Raw genomic sequence first — 19,741 nt, 5'->3', positions numbered from 1 at the left:
TATGGTAGTTTTAACTAATCATAAAATACCTCTAATCAGAAGAGCATCTCCATCCAGATGAAACGGCGATCGTGGGTGCAAAGGACTGCCGCCTCTTAGCCATCGTTTAATTGGTGGTGGAGTTCCTCCAACAACGCATTTTAGTGATAAGGATCCACCGGCAGCTCCAACTGCTACATCGCCGAAGGAAGAAATCCGGGCGGGAGCTATAGAAGAAAAACATTGTTGTTGAGTTACGTTAGGTATGTGTTTACATCGCCGTCACGTTACAATTAATTACATTAAATACCGTTGGGACTAAGGCTTATTTAAATGAAATTACGTAGTCAAGCAGGAAATAGGATTCAAATGCTATCGGGAAATTACTAAGAAAAATTGTTATATTTGTGTTGCTTAGCATTATTCTTCCCTAAAGCGTTGGTCTCACAAGCCACATCGCTTAGACAGTGTCTTTGCCGGCTTTTAGCTGAACTCGTGGCTTCGCAGAGTAGCGTACAATATGTGCTCTTGTTTCAAGCGTCTACTTACCTAAGGCACTGGTCTGACAAGCGACGGTGGTGGAAGGCGGTCCCTCGCCTGCACTGGTGGCAGCGCGGACCCATGCTTCATACGTTCGGCCGGCGCGAAGACCTCGGAGGGTTCTCATACATTCTGTATATACACCCTCGCCCTCGGTGCAGGCGTTCACTCTCGTGGTGTTTGGATCTTGTGATCTGTACAAAAGTATCCTAATATACTTGTACGGTCAGAAGAAAGAGATTGATGTTAATTAATTTTGTTGTAACGATAAAAAAAATTACCCTAAATGTTTACATCTCTCGTTAATGGTTACTTATTAAACTAACCCAAATGTGTTTTGTCAAAGTATTTAGGCTACTAAGATTCACAGCCCATGAATCAAATGATACGACACTTATATTATTTAAATGAACACTTATTTTATTGTAATGTTCTTGGACTAATTATACTAATACCGTGGAAGAAAAGGGCCCATATCACCAGATCAGGCATTTACTTACCCTGATAAGTCGTTCACGTACAGTATGTACTGTGTCAGTTTTCCGTTGGGCTCTGGGGGTGGAAGCCAGGATGCCCTTAGTGACCGTTCGGCCAATGCTATTAGCTTCATGCCTCCAGGAGCACTTGGTACTGAAACAATTTAATTTTACATCACCAGCTCGTGCAGGCTCTACATTCTGATGGAACTGGATGGAAGAGACTGACAGTTAAATTGGAACATGTCTCACTTGCTATCCGTTAATTTGCCTCTACTAAAATTATAATCTGCTTCAATTATAAATTATAATCAACTAAACTATAATGAGCATATTGATAATTTATGTAAACGTGCATATAAAAGGTTAGGAATGATTCTTCGTGTAGGACAGCCCTTCAAACGGCCAAATACTTATAAATTATTATTTTATTCTTTAGTTAGGAGTATCCTCGAATTCGGGAGTGTAATTTGGACACCACAATACCAAGTCCATATTGACCGTTTGGAGAGAATTCAAAACATTTTCTTAAAATCTCTAAGTTATAGAACAGGTACTTATTTTGTAAATTCAACGTTGGCGGCGAAACATTTTGGTGTACCTTCTCTTTTTAACCGTAGGATATACTTAGACGTTATGTTTCTGTTTAAAATTCTAAAAAATATTATTAATTGTCCTAATCTACTAAGATTAGTTACTTTCAGTTGTCCGCATCACCCCTTACGCCCTCGATCGCTGTTTCATATTAGTTTTTCGGTCAAAAACTATTCCAGGCATACCTTTTTCAGACGAGTTCCTAGTTACTATAATCAAAATCTATTCGAAGTAGATTGTTTTCAAAATTCGTTGGCTAGTCTAAAAGATATAGTTAAAAGTAAGTTGTTTTAATATATAAGTACAGATATCAGTTATTTTTTCTATCAGATTCAAAAATTTGCATTAAGTAGCTATATAACTATATTTATATCAGTTAACATAATTTATAATTTATGAACCTCCAGGTCTTTTTGTTGTATTTTCCTTTTGTTGTGGTACATCGTTTGTATTGCATTGTTGATATGTTTATACGACTGTTTGGTTTCTAAATAAATTAAAAAAAAAAAAAAAAAAATCCGTCCCGGAATACTCATTTGTGTCTTGGTTTTCGATGTCTGCATTATTATTATTTTTAATTTTATCGCAGATTTTCAATTTTTTTTTATTGTCAGTTCTTTATTTTCGCAGATGTTCTTATTCTTACAAATATTTTTTTCTGATTGATTCTTTTTTTTATAATGTGCATTTGATGTCTTATTCTCAATAATCCGCAATTGTACAACGTAGTATGTTTATAGAATTTGTTTAGTATTTAACATCAAATCAGGGCAATAAGACGGAAAAACCCTTGTCTACTTGATAGTAGTTAAGTGTCAATTAGTTACCATCTTCGTCTGTCCTGCACACTTGCGGCGCTGACAGGGGTCCGTCGCCCGCCGCGTTGTGTGCACGCACCCTTATCTCGTACTCTGCGTATGGTGTCAGTCGGGATATTGTAGCTTCTTCACCCTTTTATATCAAATAAAATCCTTGTATAAATAAGGTGCAAATAAGGTATTATTCGAAATCCTAACGCAATACCAGACTTTTACAGGACAGATGATAGTTAGTGTAGGTAGAACCATAAAAGCTGCAATTTTTATTTCAATGGCAACTACCGCTTCTATTGACATACAGGAGGTCAATTCAACAATTTAATATCAAAATGATATTATTTAGATATTAAATGTGTCGAATTGGCCTCCAGTGCATTGGTTTCACCTGATAGTAAGCGGGTTCACGTGAACCGAATGAGTGCATCATGCTGAGAAGAGATCATTTCGTGGCAGTTTCTTCTTTTTTAACTTCGCGACGTCTAAAGAAAAGGCGCGAGCGAGTTAAGCATATTCTAAACGAAGCTAAGGCTATAAGTTTAACCTTAGGGTATTTGCCTCATATATACACCGTGGGCTCGAATAAACCGACAGATTTTACAGGTGTATTCTCAAGAATACAAACCGACCGCATCCGGTCAACCGCATTTAGAGACTAGTTTAAACGTCATACAAAGTTTTCTGAAATCGGTCTTGATTTAGAGATAATGACAATTCTTGTGAAAATTTATTTCTGTAATAACTCAATGAAAAACGCTATTTGGGCTGCAACACTGACATCATGTGACTTGGTTCAGACATACCTACTGACAGACATTAAAGTATTAAAGGAAACTCTATAAATAAATAAACTTTACTTATTCCTTGTAATGTTTTTCTTTTTGCCAAGTTATAAAAAGTAATGACGTGTCGTGTGCAGAAAACATATACGCACACAAAAAACAAATGTTTTCTAACGCGTAGTTAAATTCTGTCGGTTTGTTCTAGCCCACAGCGTATAAAGGTAAATTCATAAATGTCTAATTTTGGTTCTTACGTTGCGCCGACTATAACAGATTTACAAAGCATAGATTAGCTTTCCCTAAAGTTTCTGAAGTCGTTCTCTGAATGCTCTAATTGCCATTAAATATACTCGGTACTCATCCATACAAAAAATAAAATGTTTTTCCTCTTCTAAATATTTACAACTCTCCATGATTTTTTAATGAAAAACTAGGTTTATAGGTTATCCTTTTTTTTTTTCAAAATTTGCGTAAAAATTTTTTTTAAGCGAATCCAACAAACCTTGAGTATATTACGATGAAGCGATCGACATCAAAATCAAAGTCATTTGTTAAGATTTAGTTCGTGGAAAGCGTCTCCTCCCGAAATAGAATTTCATAGAAAAAATACCGTTATTTCGTTAGGATCGCAAAGCTATTCTTCCCTCTTAAAGTAGGTTTGCCAGTAGACACACCTGATAGAGTTGGAAAAGTTGGACGGTTGTTAGCCGGTAGTTAACTATACAAAACGACGAAGGCTAAAAACTTCTGAAAAATATTCATTGGTTTTTTTAACAAAATAAGTTTTCTATCTGCCACGCCTGACCTACTATACTCTCCTAACGAGAAGTGAGTGTTGTCACAACCGGAGCGCACCCCACGCTAAAGAGTTTGTAAATTTTTAAGATTAAGATATCCAACATTTGAACTCCATACGGTACAGAAGTTCTTGCCAGAGATGGTTATAAAAAATAACAAGATCTTATTATTGCAAACCTTACCTGAACTCGTAAATACGCGTCTTGAGTCGGAAGCAAAGGGTCAGCATCATATCTTGTGAATTGCAGTGTGTAGTGGGTAATAATGCCACCTCTGGCATCTACGGCAGGTGGCCGCCACGCTGCCCGTAACGATGTCGGTCCACTTGATTTACAGCTCAGCCCCTCAGGACCCCCCGTCGGAGCTAAGTATTTAAACAAAAAACTTTAATAAGTACATATTGGCATACCGATCACTGGCTAATACTTAAATTTAATAAGTATACGATTTATAGATAATACTACAGTCATTCACATTATAAGTACTGATCAAGTAGCTCGCAGTAGGTAAATAAGTTTGTTAGTCCATGATTATGGTATTAGCAATAGTGCTAAAATATTAAAACTAAATTCAACAAAGCACGGTAAATATCCCACGAATAGCGTGAGGCTTACTTTAAATTTATAAACGCTTTCATATTGTTAATCATCAGTGTAACATAATATATAATGGCCAATAACAGAGACACAGAAACAGACTGCGATGTATTGATTATTAGTTACACGAATACAGCTTTGTAGTTCTTACAGATTTTCACCTCCCTGAACGCGGTTGCCACTTAAGAAGCTTCCGCCCGAACGGACTCGACTTCTCAGTAGCAGAGCAACGAACGGTCTTCAGTTCTCTGAGCGATACCTGATTGCCATTTTAAAGGATTTTGATTTTATAACGCAAGTTATACAAAGCGGGAACATAAACTTATCTACTTGTCTAACTGGGTAAGCTACATAATGTTTAATAGATCCCTCTCGTCTGGGCTATTGGAACACGAAATCGTTTTTTGTACCGTAGCGATCGTAGCCAGTTTTAATATTTTCAACTATATAAAATGTTTATTAAAACTATATGTAGTGATTGTATAAAAAAAATATTTCAACTCAAAAATTAATTCTCGTGGTCCAGACAGTGTTACAATTTCGTATTTACTAACAAAAGTCACAATCTTTAGACTACTATTAATAAGTGTTACATTAGTGTTTTCACACAATTTAATCACAAAAAGCAATTAAACAGCGGGAAACAAAGAAACTGTCGTTGACTAATAATTTAGATTTCACATTGTAGGTACATTGTTTTAACATCTGAATAGCAAGCGACATACAAAATTTAAATTGTTTGTTATATTTACAAAGCATCGTACCTACTTTCCCAGTCTTGTTTAATATTGTCTTCTGTAATATTGTCACTTTGATGTTCTTCTTCATTGCGCAAACAATATTTTGCTCACTTAGAACTTATTTAACTTTATTGTCAAAAAGTTCGTGATTCGCTGAAGACTATACCAATTTTGCCACTCTCTATATTTGTATTTTCGGTGGCTTTGAATTTCAATATCGACTATTCCTTTTGAGCTTCAAAAATGCTAACAAAGTCAGCTTTCCAAGTGCCATCAATTTGCCCTGAACCGTTTGACCTATATAGGGGCCACGGTCCAATTAAACCATTTTGCATTTTGATGTGAAAATTTACGATGGCCGCTTCCTGTCGATAGCGCAATGCGGATTTATTCACGAGTGCAATGACAAAAGTTGAAAACAATACTTGAAAAGCGAAGCGGTTATGCCTCGCCGCTGTTAAAATAGTGTAATTTGGATTTTATAAATTGGCCACGTACTTTAACGAGATAATTTTTGTTCTGAACCAAGCTTAACCAAAGGTTAATTTTATATAGCTTACATACATTGTATACGATACGAAGAGGCAAGTCATTGTGTATGCGTTATTAAAAATCATACCTAATACGAGTATGATTGATAATATGTACCTACTAGGTATTTTTAAAAATACATTATTACCGTATAAAGCTGATAAGAGGTGATAAGTAAGTGGATGTTAGACAGACATTTAATAAGAATTTAATAAGAATGACCGTTATTATCGACAAAATAAAAATGTACCTGAAAATTTCGGCGTTTTATCTAAATATGCACTCACAAACATCAAATATACTCATATATTATAGATAATGAAGTAAGAAGAGAAAAATTGGGAACTAATATTGAAGGTAGCATTAGACTTACGCGATTCTAACGTATGTCGATAGTGCGGCGGTGATACGGGCCCAGTGCCTGCCGCATTATAGGCCCTCACTGTGACTCCATAACGAGTAGCGGCCTTCAGTCCTCGCAGAGTCGTACTTGTTGCGTCTGCGCTCGCGCCGCTTTCGGATCCCGGGCTGTCATTCAACGTTCCTTTCCCTTCTTCGGAAACCCACCAGCGAATCGTGTAGCCCAGTAGCGTGCCATGCCATGATTCTCTAGGTGGCGGCTGGTAACAAAAAATACTACTTATAAAGCAGTGTAGCTCATGAGAGACGTTCGTTAAAATATAAGGTAAGTAAAAAAAGCTACCTTAAGGAGCTAAAACGACTACAACAAACTTTTTGTTTCGCGTTTGCAAAAACGCTTGCTGTTTAAGCGATTTTGTATAAACAAATGGATGTCAGATATGTAATATCAGTCTCAGCTGCTATCAGCCCACTGAGAGTTCTATTAACAATATGGAAACGTGAGCCATTTAGAGCTCTTGTAATACCTGTAAATACGGGTACCGGATTGTGAAGATTACCTGCCAAGTGATGTGTAGTTCCCTCGCCCGGAGTGCCCGCACGGTGATCTCTCGCGGCGCGCCGCCGGGAGCTAAACAATCAACGAAACACCGCTTACGCTTTCAGGTCGTTACATATTACCAACATACCTACACGGGTGTTTTAACTAAGAGAATTCCGGGAATGTTAAGTTATATTAGACATGTTACAGGGTAATTATGCGCATTATACGTTGAGGCAGTAGGTACGTTTATTTTTTATTATTATATATATATATATATATATATAAAATATTATTCACGATACTAATGCTTTGCTTGCCTGAGTGTCAAACGTATTTTTTTATACTACGTCGGTGCCAAACAAGCATACGGCCCGCCTGATGGTAAGCAGTCTTCGTAGCATATGGACGCCTTCAACTCCAGAGGAGTTACATGCGCGTTGCCGACCCTAACACTCCGCACCCTCGTTGAGGTTCCTTGAGTATTTATTTTCGTTACGTAATTGAAAACCAACCATTGCAAAATCCACTTTTCACCTGAAGAAATTCGTGAGGAAATTTATCAACAAACTTTGTGTTAACTTTGTATGGATTACACTCCGTTAGTTGGTACCGTTTTGCATTTGTATGTGATTGATTATTATATCTCCTTGGATTTCACGGGCCTATAAATCCCGGTATTTTGATAGGCTTGCGTGGGGATATAGATCTAACACGTAGAGGCCCCTTGGAGAGCTTTAATGTCATGTAGAATGCCTGCTGGAACCCGTTCACAGGCCCAATAATAGACACCCATGAACCGGTCGCAGCAGGCATTGGGACTATTGTAGTAAAAGTGAACAGTATAACGGTCTATGGATTGAAGTTTGGGAGGACAATGAGACTGGGTTATTGCAAAGAGGTCCGGACACCTGCCATAACAATGTTTTCACTAGTTATCGAGGCAGGCAGTGACTCGCCGCCCACTAGATGGGCCCCTGAAAAATGCCGTCGTGAAGACGACTAGGAGCAACACCGGTGTGAGCGGCTCAGGGGTGTCGAGAGGTGTACGCCGCTTTCTACCCAGTGGCTGATAACAGCCACTGTGCCAACTCGCGTCTTATGCAAGTTTTCACTTCCACCTCTAGAGCATTTAGCTCTAACCAATCGTCTCTGGACGGCCAATGAAGGCAAGCCAGAGCTGAGAGTCCTACGGGTCCCCTTGGGGTTCCATTCCGACCGACGAAGACACGCCGGAGACAGAGACCCTGACCGACTCTCACGAGCACTCGGGTCCGTGGGGTCGTTACTCCCTAACAGCTAGCCACAAGCTGCCCTGCGGGCCTATAATAATTATTATTATTAGTTTTCTGAGTTTTCTTTGTTTCTTAGTTTTTAACTTCACGGTAATTTTTAATTTATTTTGTTTTTTGGATAATTGTTATTGACATTTTATAATTATATGTTTGCATGCCAAATCATTGACAATCATCATAATATAAATTCATATAGATTAACACAAGAATAAAGAAGTATGTGCTAATCAAAAAATGTAATACCAACCTACAATGTACCACATTCAAAGACATAAAATATTCGACTGATTGAAAAAAAAAACTGTTATTTATCGTAATGAAAATAAATAAATCAAATCATGCTAAAATAGGTTTTATCTAATTAATACATTTAATTTCTTGTTGAGAAGTGAGAACCAACATCCATCTAAATACTTAGCTTAATATTTTTTTTGTCTATTTTTAAGAAAAAAGCGCCTACATTTAAAAGCTACGACGCGTTCGCCGTTCATTCAAATCGACCATTTCCCCAAAAATTACCATGTAATTCATTAATTATACTTAGAACTTTGTAGTTATTAAAGAAAATGGACATTTAACAAAATACCGTGTCAAAATAATGCTTCAACACTTACAGTTTACGAGCCCGTAATACAACGTGTAGCACATAAAATGGCTTAACGATTATGGTCGGTATTAACACCGGACGACCCCGTATAGTCCATTATTTTATTATAGACGTCATGACCTCGTTAAGGGGTGTGGAGCACGCATAACATGTATCTTGTAACTTATGTTTTTAAGATTTAATTATTTGGTTGATTTCCAGTGACTGGTAGCCCTATTCAAATTTAAGGTTTCGGTTTCAAGCTTGTTTTGATACGATCCTGATATCGCTCACGCTGATTGGTGCTTTTGAAATGAAGTGAAAGGAGTGCGTAAGATGCGCGCCAATCATCAAGGTTGTGTCAAAACCAGTTCAAAATCCTAAAAAGTTGTTAAATCTGAATCGTGCTCCGACTCATCTTTTACGTTTAGAGTCTGTACGGAAGGAGAAGAGTCATAGAATATATTGATTTGGTGCCCTTATATTCCACGGCTCTTCTCTTTCCGTACAGACTCTAGTCTGACAAAGGGATCATAACATTTTTCGAATGTGTTCGTACTTCGTTTGTATGTCGCTTCCTTTGAAATTTACAGCTTGACGTATTTTAGCGAATAATGTGTAGTTTCGAATACAATTGTTTGAACTGCAGGAGTGATATTTTTGTAATCATAGTATTCATAATCAGCTGGAAAATAGAGGTATGAATATGTAAAAAAATCACATAAAATTTACGATCTTACCTTTTGTAATTAGTATGAATATAAGTTAGTATGTTCTTATTATAAGGGCTAGCACGACTACCACGAGTTGGCATTTGACATTTACGTTGCGATTGCGTGAACTCGATCGCATTATCTCTCTATCGCACCAATACATCAGTGCGAACGAGATGGACTACACTCGAGTTTACGCAGTCTCGTGGTACGGCTATTAATGGTCTGGGTTCTTTTCTATACAATAGGGCTTAACGCAAATTTCTTAGCTACACAAAGATCAAGGAAACGCTCTGAAAAATCCTTCAAAATATGATGTCCGAAGACAGAAATTCTACTAATAGTTTCAAAATGATTATAAGTAATATGACTGGATTTACAATAGGAATAATAGGGTAGTTTTATTATTTGATTTATGTATTATAGAATTATATTGCTAAATTATATTGTGTATTTTGTTAATGAAAATTAATTTGAACTACGTTTATCGTACTTCTTGCCTGAAACACAGGGAATTCTTGTTCAGGCACATGTAAACCGTAACTAATTTTTAAGTCTTTGTTTTATATTCATGTAACCCTGCAATACCTACGTGTTTTGTTTACTAAAGGGGATTTTAAATGTTAAATAAAGGTATATCTGTTGCTGACCTTCCTCTCTCGTAGTGAAGTGCAGCGGGGACGTGTAGGCGGACGCGCCAACGTCGTTGAAGGCGGCGAGTCGCAGCGCGTACCGGGTGTCCGGCGAGAGCCCCGACACGGACGCGCCGGCACGCCCCGGCCCTTCCGACCTGCCACATGTTATCTCACTTAGGTACATTAAATGAAAAACAATTTTACGTCAAAATGTCTGTTACATGGATATTTTTCTTGAATTGTTCTTTCCAACACCTTTTTCTTGATTTTAATACAATGAAATCAATTGCTATTTATTTTTTAAGAAGTAATTTGACTTGCACGGTTAAATGGTTTGCCGTCTGTGGCATTTTCGTTTCCTTACATTTAATCACAAGATTTTATAAAATAGATTGCGAGATTTGGACAAAAATTGTGGCTTCTTTTATTAAGCAACCTGTGATAACTACAAAAGTTAATACTCTTTAAAAGAATAATGAATGTGACGAAGAATATTCATGAGTTAATTACTGATAAAACTAAATGAACACTCAACTAAAACCAACACGCTGACTACAGAAAACTTACGAGACGTGGAGTAAGTCTGAATTTGCCAAAGTCAGGTTAAGTACTTCGGGCGAGTCCCAGTTTTCAAGTAACCCGGTCAGTGGCGTATCCAATGACACAGTCAAGTCTCGGTTTAGCGCCCTGTACTGCAGCGAGTAGTGTGACACTAGGGCTCCTCGGGCTATCCTCCAGGTGACTCGCGCTCTTCGAGACCACACTTCTGATATCCGAACCTCTTCAGGTATATTCGGACGTTCTGTAATGAAAACACAACTCTAAATATATTACTTTAAATAGAAGCTTGCTTAAGAAAGCATAATCATAAATTTCATTACTTAAACTTTGTATTACTTTACTTTAAAATGTCGATTGTGTCAACAAAAAACCAGACTAGGCATATAAATAAGAGAATAACTAATGAAACGCACTTAGCGCGGTTTCTTGAAAATGTAGGTAACTCTGACTGGGAAAGATTCTCACAAGAGAATATAGGCGGCTTTGATGCAATGTTTAGGGGTTTACTTAGTAAATTTGAGACCTTTTGCCCAGTTAAAAAGGTACCCATTCGACCTAAGGATGAGATGTGGTCAAATCCCGAAACTATTAAGAGCAAGGAACTCCTTCTACTATTAGGTATGCTAGTCAGATTCTATCCACATAATAAAGATCTTATACAGTTTACGAAATGCTATACATGCAAACATAACGCTTTAATTAATAAAGCAAGAAAAACGTTTATAAACAATAAAATTGAATCTAGCACTAATAAGACCCGAGCCCTGTGGGACGTCATTAAGACTGAAACAAACAAAGGCCGAGTTACTAGGGACGAGTTCTGCGTGCTGCGTCGAGCGGTATGCGGCGAACACGGCTCCAGCCGGGAGCTGGCTGACGCACTCAACCAACACTACCTGAGCGTGGTGCGCGACACCCCTTTGCGCCCGTGCTTACAGGAAGCGCTGCGCCTGCTCCGCGCCACTTGTTCACCCCAAGCGTCCACAATGTCTCCTTTTTCAACTCATGAAATATTGACAATCATAAAGTCGATCAAAGCGAAAGGAACCAAGGACATATATGGCTTTCCGACTGCTATACTTCACAGTTTACCACATGATTTTCTTCACCAACTATGTGAACATTTTAACAATGCAATACTCAATGGTAATTATCCCGAATCCCTTAAGAAAATCAGAGTTACCCCAGTGTACAAGGGAAAAGGTAGTAAGGACACAATTAAAAATTATCGTCCAATATCACTTGTACCAGCACTGTCTAAGATATTCGAATCAGGCGTATGCTATAGGCTTGCACACTTTTTAAACGCAAAAGGAGTACTCTGCGGTGACCAGTACGCATATCGCGCGGGCCGATCCACCCTAGGGGCAGTGCGCAAGCTACTGGAAATCGTATTAGACCATCTCGAGTCAAAAAGGTACGTTGCTGCTATATTTTTTGATTTGTCTCGTGCATTCGACTTAGTTGACCATGAGTTGATAGCGGCGAAGCTTGAGCATTACGGTGTCCGAGGTAAGGCCCTAGATATAGTAAAATCATTCTTAGCCCACCGTGTTCAAGTCACTGATGTGAATGGCGAGATTTCTGAATGTGGCTTAGTCGGAGATAGGTCCGTTCCGCAGGGCTCAAACGTCGGTAATAGCATATTCGCGATACTGATGAATGACTTGCCGTTCCCAAGTCCTATTGCAAAATTCATCATGTACGCGGATGATATATGTACAATAATCCACGGTCGTAGCCAAGAGGAACTGCAGACGAATGCTAAAGGCATAATTCTAAAATTGCTGCACTGGTTTAAAGCTAACGGCATGCAGTTAAATATCGAGAAAACGAACCTCCTCCACTTCTCACTCAATAATAAGGTACAGCTACGGCTAGATTTGTCTGTTAACGGGATTCAAATAGAACCCGTAAGTTATGCTCGTTACGTTGGTTTTTGTTTCGACAGCGGTTTGCAATGGGGCCAGCACATAGACGCAATCTGTAGAAAACTGAACTCTGCCTACTACGCTATAGCACGTCTAAAGTATACGTTGTCGGAACAAAGCCTGCTGACAGCATACTACGCATATTTCCATGCACACCTAACGAGAGGAATTGACCTGTGGGGCATGGCGGCTGATAGGGACCGACCATTCATCCTACAAAAGAAGGTAATCAGGTTGATATCTAGAGTCCCCGAGGACGAACCCGCACGGCAGCTATTTATTAACCTTAAGGTGATGACTGTACCTTCGCTCTTCATATTTGAGATAGGTAAATATGTGAGAAAGAACCCCGACGAGTTCCCTATAAGCAAGACCTACTCAGCGAGAAGAAAACCTGCGCTGTCAGTTCCCGCGCATAGACTTCAGAAGTCAGGGAAGTCCTTAAGGGTAATAGGTGCAAAAATTTACAATAAATTACCCGAAATAATAAAAGAATTGAGTACTGAACGACGTTTCACACGTGAGCTCAAAACGTTTTGCTCAACAAAAGCATATTACTCGGTGAAAGAATTCCTGGATGAATGAATATGTCGAAACATTAAATTATTATACAACGTGTCCCAAAACTCAACGATAAGCCGGCACCAGAGGATGGAGCTGCTTATGATTAGTCGAGAAAAAATAAGTAAAAAATATATCTCAATTATTTTAGAAATTACAGAAAAAAAATGAAATTCATCGAAAATCGACATCCCTAATGGTATTTTTAACGACCATGTCACAAATATTCAAATATTACTGTTTTTTTTTTTTGTTTTTGGAAACTTAAGTAGCCCTGCTATCTAACACAGTTCTTAAAAATACCATAATACATGTAGTTTTTACACAAAAAATAATAAAAATTCATTTTGTCCCTACAATTTTGAAAGATTTTTTCTTACAGTCCACTTTCAATCATCATGGTGTAAAAAAATAGTATCGACACCACTATGGCAATTATTTTCAAAAGTTGACGCATCTAACCAAGATTCCAAAATGGTATAATACTTTAGGAAACCTAGTCACAAAAAAAAACAACGAATTTTTAAACAAGAATCGACATTATTTAATGTTGGCGGTAATCACTTTTACTGTACCCAAAAAAGGATTTTTGTTGTTGAAAAATGTTGAATAAATGCAAAGAAATGGTACAATTTTTTTTCCTTTTTTTTTAAATTCATTTACTACATTATTAATACTACAGTAAATGTTCAAATTGCCTGCCACCGGCATTAATACAGACATGACATCGCCTTAGAAATGATCGTTTTATCCGTCGTGCATATCTTCTACCATTGATATGATCCGCAGCTTGTGTGATTTTTTGGCGAAGCTCGTCCAATGTTGCTATGGGTTTTGAGTAGATTTTGAGTAGAGTTTGTTGTTTGTGTATTAACTACCCACATTTTCCATTGAAATTTTAAAACTTGCAACAACAACCCTTTTCAAAAGTGATTAATATCAACATTTAAAAATGTCGGTTCTTGTTTAAAAATTCGTTGTTTTTTGTTGTGACTAGGTTTCCTAAAGTATTATACCATTTTGGAATCTTGGTTAGTTGCGTCAACTTTTGAAAATAATTGCCATAGTGGTGTCGATACTATTTTTTTACACCATGATGATTGAAAGTGGACTGTAAGAAACAATCTTTCAAAATTGTAGGGACAAAATGAATTTTGATTATTTTTTGTGTAAAAACTACATGTATTTTGGTATTTTTTAAGAACTGTGTTAGATAGCAGGGCTACTGAAGTTTCCAAAAACAAAATAAAAAACAGTAATATTTGAATATTTGTAGACATGGTCGTTAAAAATACCATCAGGTATGTCGATTTTCAATGAATTTCATTTTTTTTCTGTAATTTCTAAAATAATTGAGATATATTTTTTTCCTTATTTTTCTCGACTAATCATAAGCAGCTCCATCCTCTGGTGCCGGCTTATCGTTGAGTTTTGGGACACGTTGTATATAGGCTAAGCTAACTATAATTTGTAATCGATTATATGACATTGAAATTTCTATAATGCAATTTAATGAAAAGATGTATAATTTAATTTGTTTTTAGTATACTTTATATCTATAATTTATTATATCAATTTATTATTGTTTTGCTCACTGTTACGTATAAACAGTAGTTTTAGGTAATATGACGATGTACAATTAATACAAATAAAATCTATTCTATTCTATTCTATTAATCTCGAAATGAGTCACCAGAGCAAAACGAGAATTTAATTACGTAATAGCATACGTACACAAGGTATCAGTGATAATTTTACGTTGCACTCTGACAGGTATTACTTACACATTCCTAGCTAATTACTACGTAATATGTATAAACTATATATATAGTGCTCCATCTCTTAATCGATAAAATACTCTTGATTAGATTATACAGCAATCAATAAAAGATTCTATAAATAACTATAACAAGTTTTCAATAAAAAAAAATTGTAGCCAAAGGAACATCGTTTATTTAAGTAAAATTACCTTTAACATACAATCGGTACACCAACTCATCATTGCCGTAAAGGTTCCTAGCAAGACACCGATATTCTCCTGCATGCTCGGGGCCGGCGTGCGTTATTGTTATCTCTGATATCTTCCCTCCATTACCAGTGTCTCTGGTTTCGATGCCACCGGCGCCGCTGCGAATTGACATGACATTATAAAAGGTTATCTTAACATAATGTGTTCAATGAAACACGAGCGCAGTCCTTTGAACATGTAATAAAAAAAGGTCGTCTAATATTTTGTCGATATGCGTCAATTAGCCGGTGTAGAAAAACTTTAAAAACCTTTAGCTAAGAAAAGCTTTTATATTAAGGATCGATGACATTAATTATGCAATTAAGAAAATACGAATGACACAGCTATTCTCTTACTGTAAAGCCAATGGCCTGGAGTCATGCGTCCAATGCACGTGTATCTCGGGTTCTCCGCTAACAACACACATTAGCCTCGCCGTTGAACCTCTGACTACCCATCGAGTTTCTCCGCCGCTGCCGCCTCTGTTAAGTTTTGGCGGTTCTAAAAATATATAGCAATTTAAATGCTGTAAGTTTTAGCAACAATTAAGATATTAGTCATATTTGCGGGTTTTTTATAGTTTTCTAAAACAAGCATAATTTTTAATTTCAAGGTAATAAGTTGGTATCATTAAGCGTTCGTTTTGCAAATCATGGAATATTACCTTGATTGTGGGATGGCTGCAACTGCAGCTGCCCATTTATCTGCAAAAGGGCTTAACCGATAGACATAGTGATATATCATATACTCATCCCTCGTGCTCTGTAGTAGTCTCTATCGTTCGATCTTGTACAAGCCAAGCAAAAAGTTAACTGACCTCTGACGTCCAAGTAGAAAGTGTGGTGTATAGAGGCGTGCTGTGCGCGCGCCACGCAACGGTACCAGCCCTCGTGCTCTGGAGCGGCCGCCTTGAGCCACACGGTCCCGTCAGATAGGATCGATCCTCCGTCAGCGTCGTTAGCCTCCGACTGACCGAACAATACGTGACGCCAGTTTTCACCATCTGTGATGACATGTTATGTTTGTATATTTTTCGTTAAAATAATAATTATTATAACAGTTGATACACAGATATGATTCAAGATATGTCTTACCCAAAGAGAATTCCCATGAGACCCTGGGAGCCGGTTGCCCTTTTGCGGAACAAGGCAATAAGAGGGAAGCTCCAGCTGATACTGAGGTGTTCTGAGCTCGCCACACCCACGTTGGCGACTCTATGCAATAAAACTGTATATTATGTTACGCTACTGATTTCTAAACAATTTTCTTTCATTATTCTATAATGCATTTTGATAAAACTTCTAATCAAAACTACCTTTGACATTGAGTGATGCAGTATGGCTAACAGCACCAAACTCATTAGAAGCTTTACACGTGTAATCTCCGCTGTGTGCCGATGTGAGTTCCTGTATAATTAATAACGAAAAAAAATCCATATTCTTCTGCTCCACCTAAAATAACACAGGAATTAACAAAATTCCTATAGAACCATGCAAATGTCACAAATAACTAATAATAATTGCATACCTTTAAAATAGATTGAATCGGTAAGTTATCCTTGTGCCATGTGAACTGAATAGGTTTGTCTCCAGAAACTAAACTACATGTTGCTTGCGTACTGCCTCCTACTTCAAGTTCTTCAGGAAATAGAAAAGGTGCTATTTTCGGCGGTTCTGAAATTTATTAAAAACTTATGTATTACTATCTCGTAAATTGAAATACAGTACTTAGTACTCATAAATTCCAGGACTTACTATGAACCTCAACCCTTACAGTTCTTCTGGCAAGTTCCCCACTTTCAGCACGCACTTCGCAAGTGTAGCTTCCTGCCGTGCTACTTCGAACAGCAGACAGTTTTAGCATTCCTTTCTCATCGTTTGATTCCATAGCAACTTCAACTATGGAACCATCTTCACGTCGCCAAACCACTTCTCTAAAAATAAATTTACCATCAAAAATACAAATTAAGTATTGACTATTACTCAACGTTGAGTAAGATCTACTACTCACTTTATTGGATAACCAGAATACGGACAATGTAAAACCACATCCGTATCAGCTTTAACATGTATGGACGATAAATATCTAATATTTGGAGGACCTGAAAATATATCGATTGCATTAGGACATTAGGTACTCATTTAGGTTATTGTAGGTACCTATTTCAAATAAGTTAGTTCGTACCAAATACATTCAGTCTTGCATGATGAGCTTGTGAACCACGGGAGTTGGTTGCGTTACACCCATATCTGCCACCTTCATCGGCAGTTCGTATGGTCACACTGAGAGTTGATACAATTGTGCCTTCTTCACCGCCAGATACACCTTCGGCTCTTGTATTTACACTATATCTAAAACAAAAAAATCACAAAAAGTAAATATCAAAGAAAGAAAGATACATGACGATCTTTTGTGAAAGAACATATCCGAGTAAGAATGAAGAAATTGAATTAGCACCTATAGTTTGGCTCCAAAAAAAGAATAGAAATGATTTTACAACACACCAGCTCGTAAACACTACCCTTTATCAAATAAATCAAATATCGAATGAGTAAGTGGTCAAAAGTAACTTATTTAAATAAATAGTGAAAGTTTAAATAAAATATAAACGTGAATTCTTACTTGTCCGGGGAAGATGGAAGGGGTCTATCATCTAATGTCCAAAGTATTCGAGGTGGAGGAATACCAGTAGCCGCGCATCTTAATGCTACGCTTTGACCAATTCTAGTAACCGCTTCGCTGAACGTAGACACCAACCTTGGTGGTCTATCTAAAACCCAATCAATGTTTTTCCATTAATTTTAAAACTTAAGTTATACATGATGATATTCAATAAAATATGAAGGTTACCAGCAATGATTAGTTCAGCTCCTGCAACTGCAGAATCGGAATGATCGTGAGCAGTACATTGGTACAATCCTGCGTGATGAGAGTGAACTGGACCAAGGGCTAGTCGAGATTGAGGGGCATGGAGAGGTCTCGCTTCGTGTTGCCAACTTAGAGTTACTCCACCTCCCCGTCCACCAGTTACAGAACAGTTCAAGTGTCCGCTACCACCTGTTCCTAACATCTGAAATATTATGAAACAGTTGGGTCAAGAATTTTCAAATTATGATATATACTTACAGAGCAGAATTTAATGCTTTGTTTTTATTACACCTAAATATCATAATGCCATGGTCTTTATTTGTACTAAAGTTCAAAACAACTAATGTGGTGTTTTAAGAGTAAAAAAACTGAGAATTAGGCATTTTGGCACAATTCCGTTTAGACTTTTATAAATTTTGGTAATGGGAATAAAAAAATTAAAAGTACTTAAAACTTTTTATAATAATAATAATTCAGCCTATATACGTCCCTCCTCTCATGCGTGGGAGGGATTGGGCTATAGTCCTCACGCTAGCCCAATGCGGATTGGGGACTTCACATATACCTTTGAATTTCTTTTCAGATGTATGCAGGTTTCCTCACGATGTTTTCCTTCACCGAAAAGCTAGTGGTAAATATCACATGATATTTCGTACATTAGTTCCGAAAAACTCATTGGTCACGAGCTAGGATTTGAACCCGCGACCTCCGGATTAAAAGTCGGACGTCAATCCACTCGGCCACCACCATCAGAATTTTTAATCCAACAGAAAATACTGGGAAGCTTTATAAAAAGGACGAGGATTATGATTATGATATATGCTTTTAAAGAGTAGGTAAATACACTTAGTATGTGACATTATATTTATGATCAATTATACAGATGTCTTACCAAAGGGTTAGGAGATACAGTAACAGTCAGAGGGTCATAAACGACAAGCCGAATCAGAATCCTAGGAGCTGAATCCGTCCCAGGGAAGCAGGCGTACCGCGAGGCGTGATGCGCGCGCGCGTTCGGTAGAACCAGCGAGCCGCCCCGCACCATCCCCTCCCCTGCCACCGCCGACCACGAGCCCGCCGCGTCCTGCCGCTGCCAACTGACGATTATAATTTTGCTGTACTACGGGCAACCTGATATACGCAGAGAACTATAAGGGATGCAATCGAGTTAAACACCACTTTTCATTTCGAATACGAGGAAAGTAAAATACATGTATATTTCAAACACATGGCTAAGTATAAATTTTAGTAGTATTTCTTGAGAGTACTTTCAATTAGTAAAAAAAATCGTTATTTATGGAATGGAGCATTTTATTATTACGTTCATTTAAATTAGATTTAGTTTGATTTTTTTGATATTTCATAGTAAGTATTTTCCTCGCGTTGGTGTGGTGAAAAATGTTGTGTTTCACTCGGAGGCAAAGTTTGTTTAACCCTCGCAACGATCAAGAGTCCACTTCTCGATCCACTCGCTACGCTCGTGGTTCAATTTTGGAATCTTTCGCTTGTTCAGGTATCAATATCAGCATGAGCGGTGTTGGCGACTGGCCGGCATGCGACCTTTTTTATTCTTCTAGTTGTTTTTGTTATTCCATGTCATGTGTCAGTTCTGCCGTTGCCACTGATAGAATTGTGCCTAATATTTGTTGTAATTATATTTATTAAAGTAATTAATTTATAATACGTGTTTCCATCATCCCATCGTTCATTATACAGTCCACAGTCCACCGCTAGTTATCATTTTGGTCCATTCTCGCCGTAGTTTTACCATCCATCGAAATTCAATTGTCAATTTTTTTTTTTCACGTAAGTCATTGTAATTTTTTATTTC

General features: G+C 37.5%; 1 protein-coding gene across 3 annotated transcripts in view; it reads right to left on the bottom strand.

The window, feature by feature from the left end:
- Nucleotides 1-19,741, bottom strand: part of LOC133522073 (cell adhesion molecule Dscam2-like) — a 96,376-nt gene that overhangs the window by 19,446 nt on the left and 57,189 nt on the right. For all 3 annotated transcript variants that reach the window (XM_061857270.1, XM_061857271.1, XM_061857272.1), the window contains 21 exons: nucleotides 18,803-19,007; nucleotides 17,893-18,112; nucleotides 17,665-17,812; nucleotides 17,227-17,393; nucleotides 17,053-17,143; nucleotides 16,797-16,975; nucleotides 16,570-16,715; nucleotides 16,358-16,493; nucleotides 16,137-16,256; nucleotides 15,860-16,045; nucleotides 15,399-15,543; nucleotides 15,004-15,161; nucleotides 10,549-10,783; nucleotides 9,997-10,136; nucleotides 6,772-6,842; nucleotides 6,225-6,471; nucleotides 4,167-4,348; nucleotides 2,417-2,540; nucleotides 1,020-1,149; nucleotides 529-713; nucleotides 30-206 (listed from right to left, as the gene is read on the bottom strand). In XM_061857270.1, coding sequence (XP_061713254.1) covers nucleotides 30-206; nucleotides 529-713; nucleotides 1,020-1,149; nucleotides 2,417-2,540; nucleotides 4,167-4,348; nucleotides 6,225-6,471; nucleotides 6,772-6,842; nucleotides 9,997-10,136; nucleotides 10,549-10,783; nucleotides 15,004-15,161; nucleotides 15,399-15,543; nucleotides 15,860-16,045; nucleotides 16,137-16,256; nucleotides 16,358-16,493; nucleotides 16,570-16,715; nucleotides 16,797-16,975; nucleotides 17,053-17,143; nucleotides 17,227-17,393; nucleotides 17,665-17,812; nucleotides 17,893-18,112; nucleotides 18,803-19,007 — 3,392 coding nt within the window. The remainder of the gene's footprint in view (nucleotides 1-29; nucleotides 207-528; nucleotides 714-1,019; nucleotides 1,150-2,416; nucleotides 2,541-4,166; nucleotides 4,349-6,224; nucleotides 6,472-6,771; nucleotides 6,843-9,996; nucleotides 10,137-10,548; nucleotides 10,784-15,003; nucleotides 15,162-15,398; nucleotides 15,544-15,859; nucleotides 16,046-16,136; nucleotides 16,257-16,357; nucleotides 16,494-16,569; nucleotides 16,716-16,796; nucleotides 16,976-17,052; nucleotides 17,144-17,226; nucleotides 17,394-17,664; nucleotides 17,813-17,892; nucleotides 18,113-18,802; nucleotides 19,008-19,741) is intronic.

The sequence above is a fragment of the Cydia pomonella genome, chromosome 10, assembly GCF_033807575.1.
Source record: "Cydia pomonella isolate Wapato2018A chromosome 10, ilCydPomo1, whole genome shotgun sequence".
In the NCBI taxonomy this organism is placed as follows: domain Eukaryota; kingdom Metazoa; phylum Arthropoda; class Insecta; order Lepidoptera; family Tortricidae; genus Cydia; species Cydia pomonella.
Note: the sequence above shows the minus strand (reverse complement) of the source record. Positions and strands in the feature narration are given on the sequence as shown.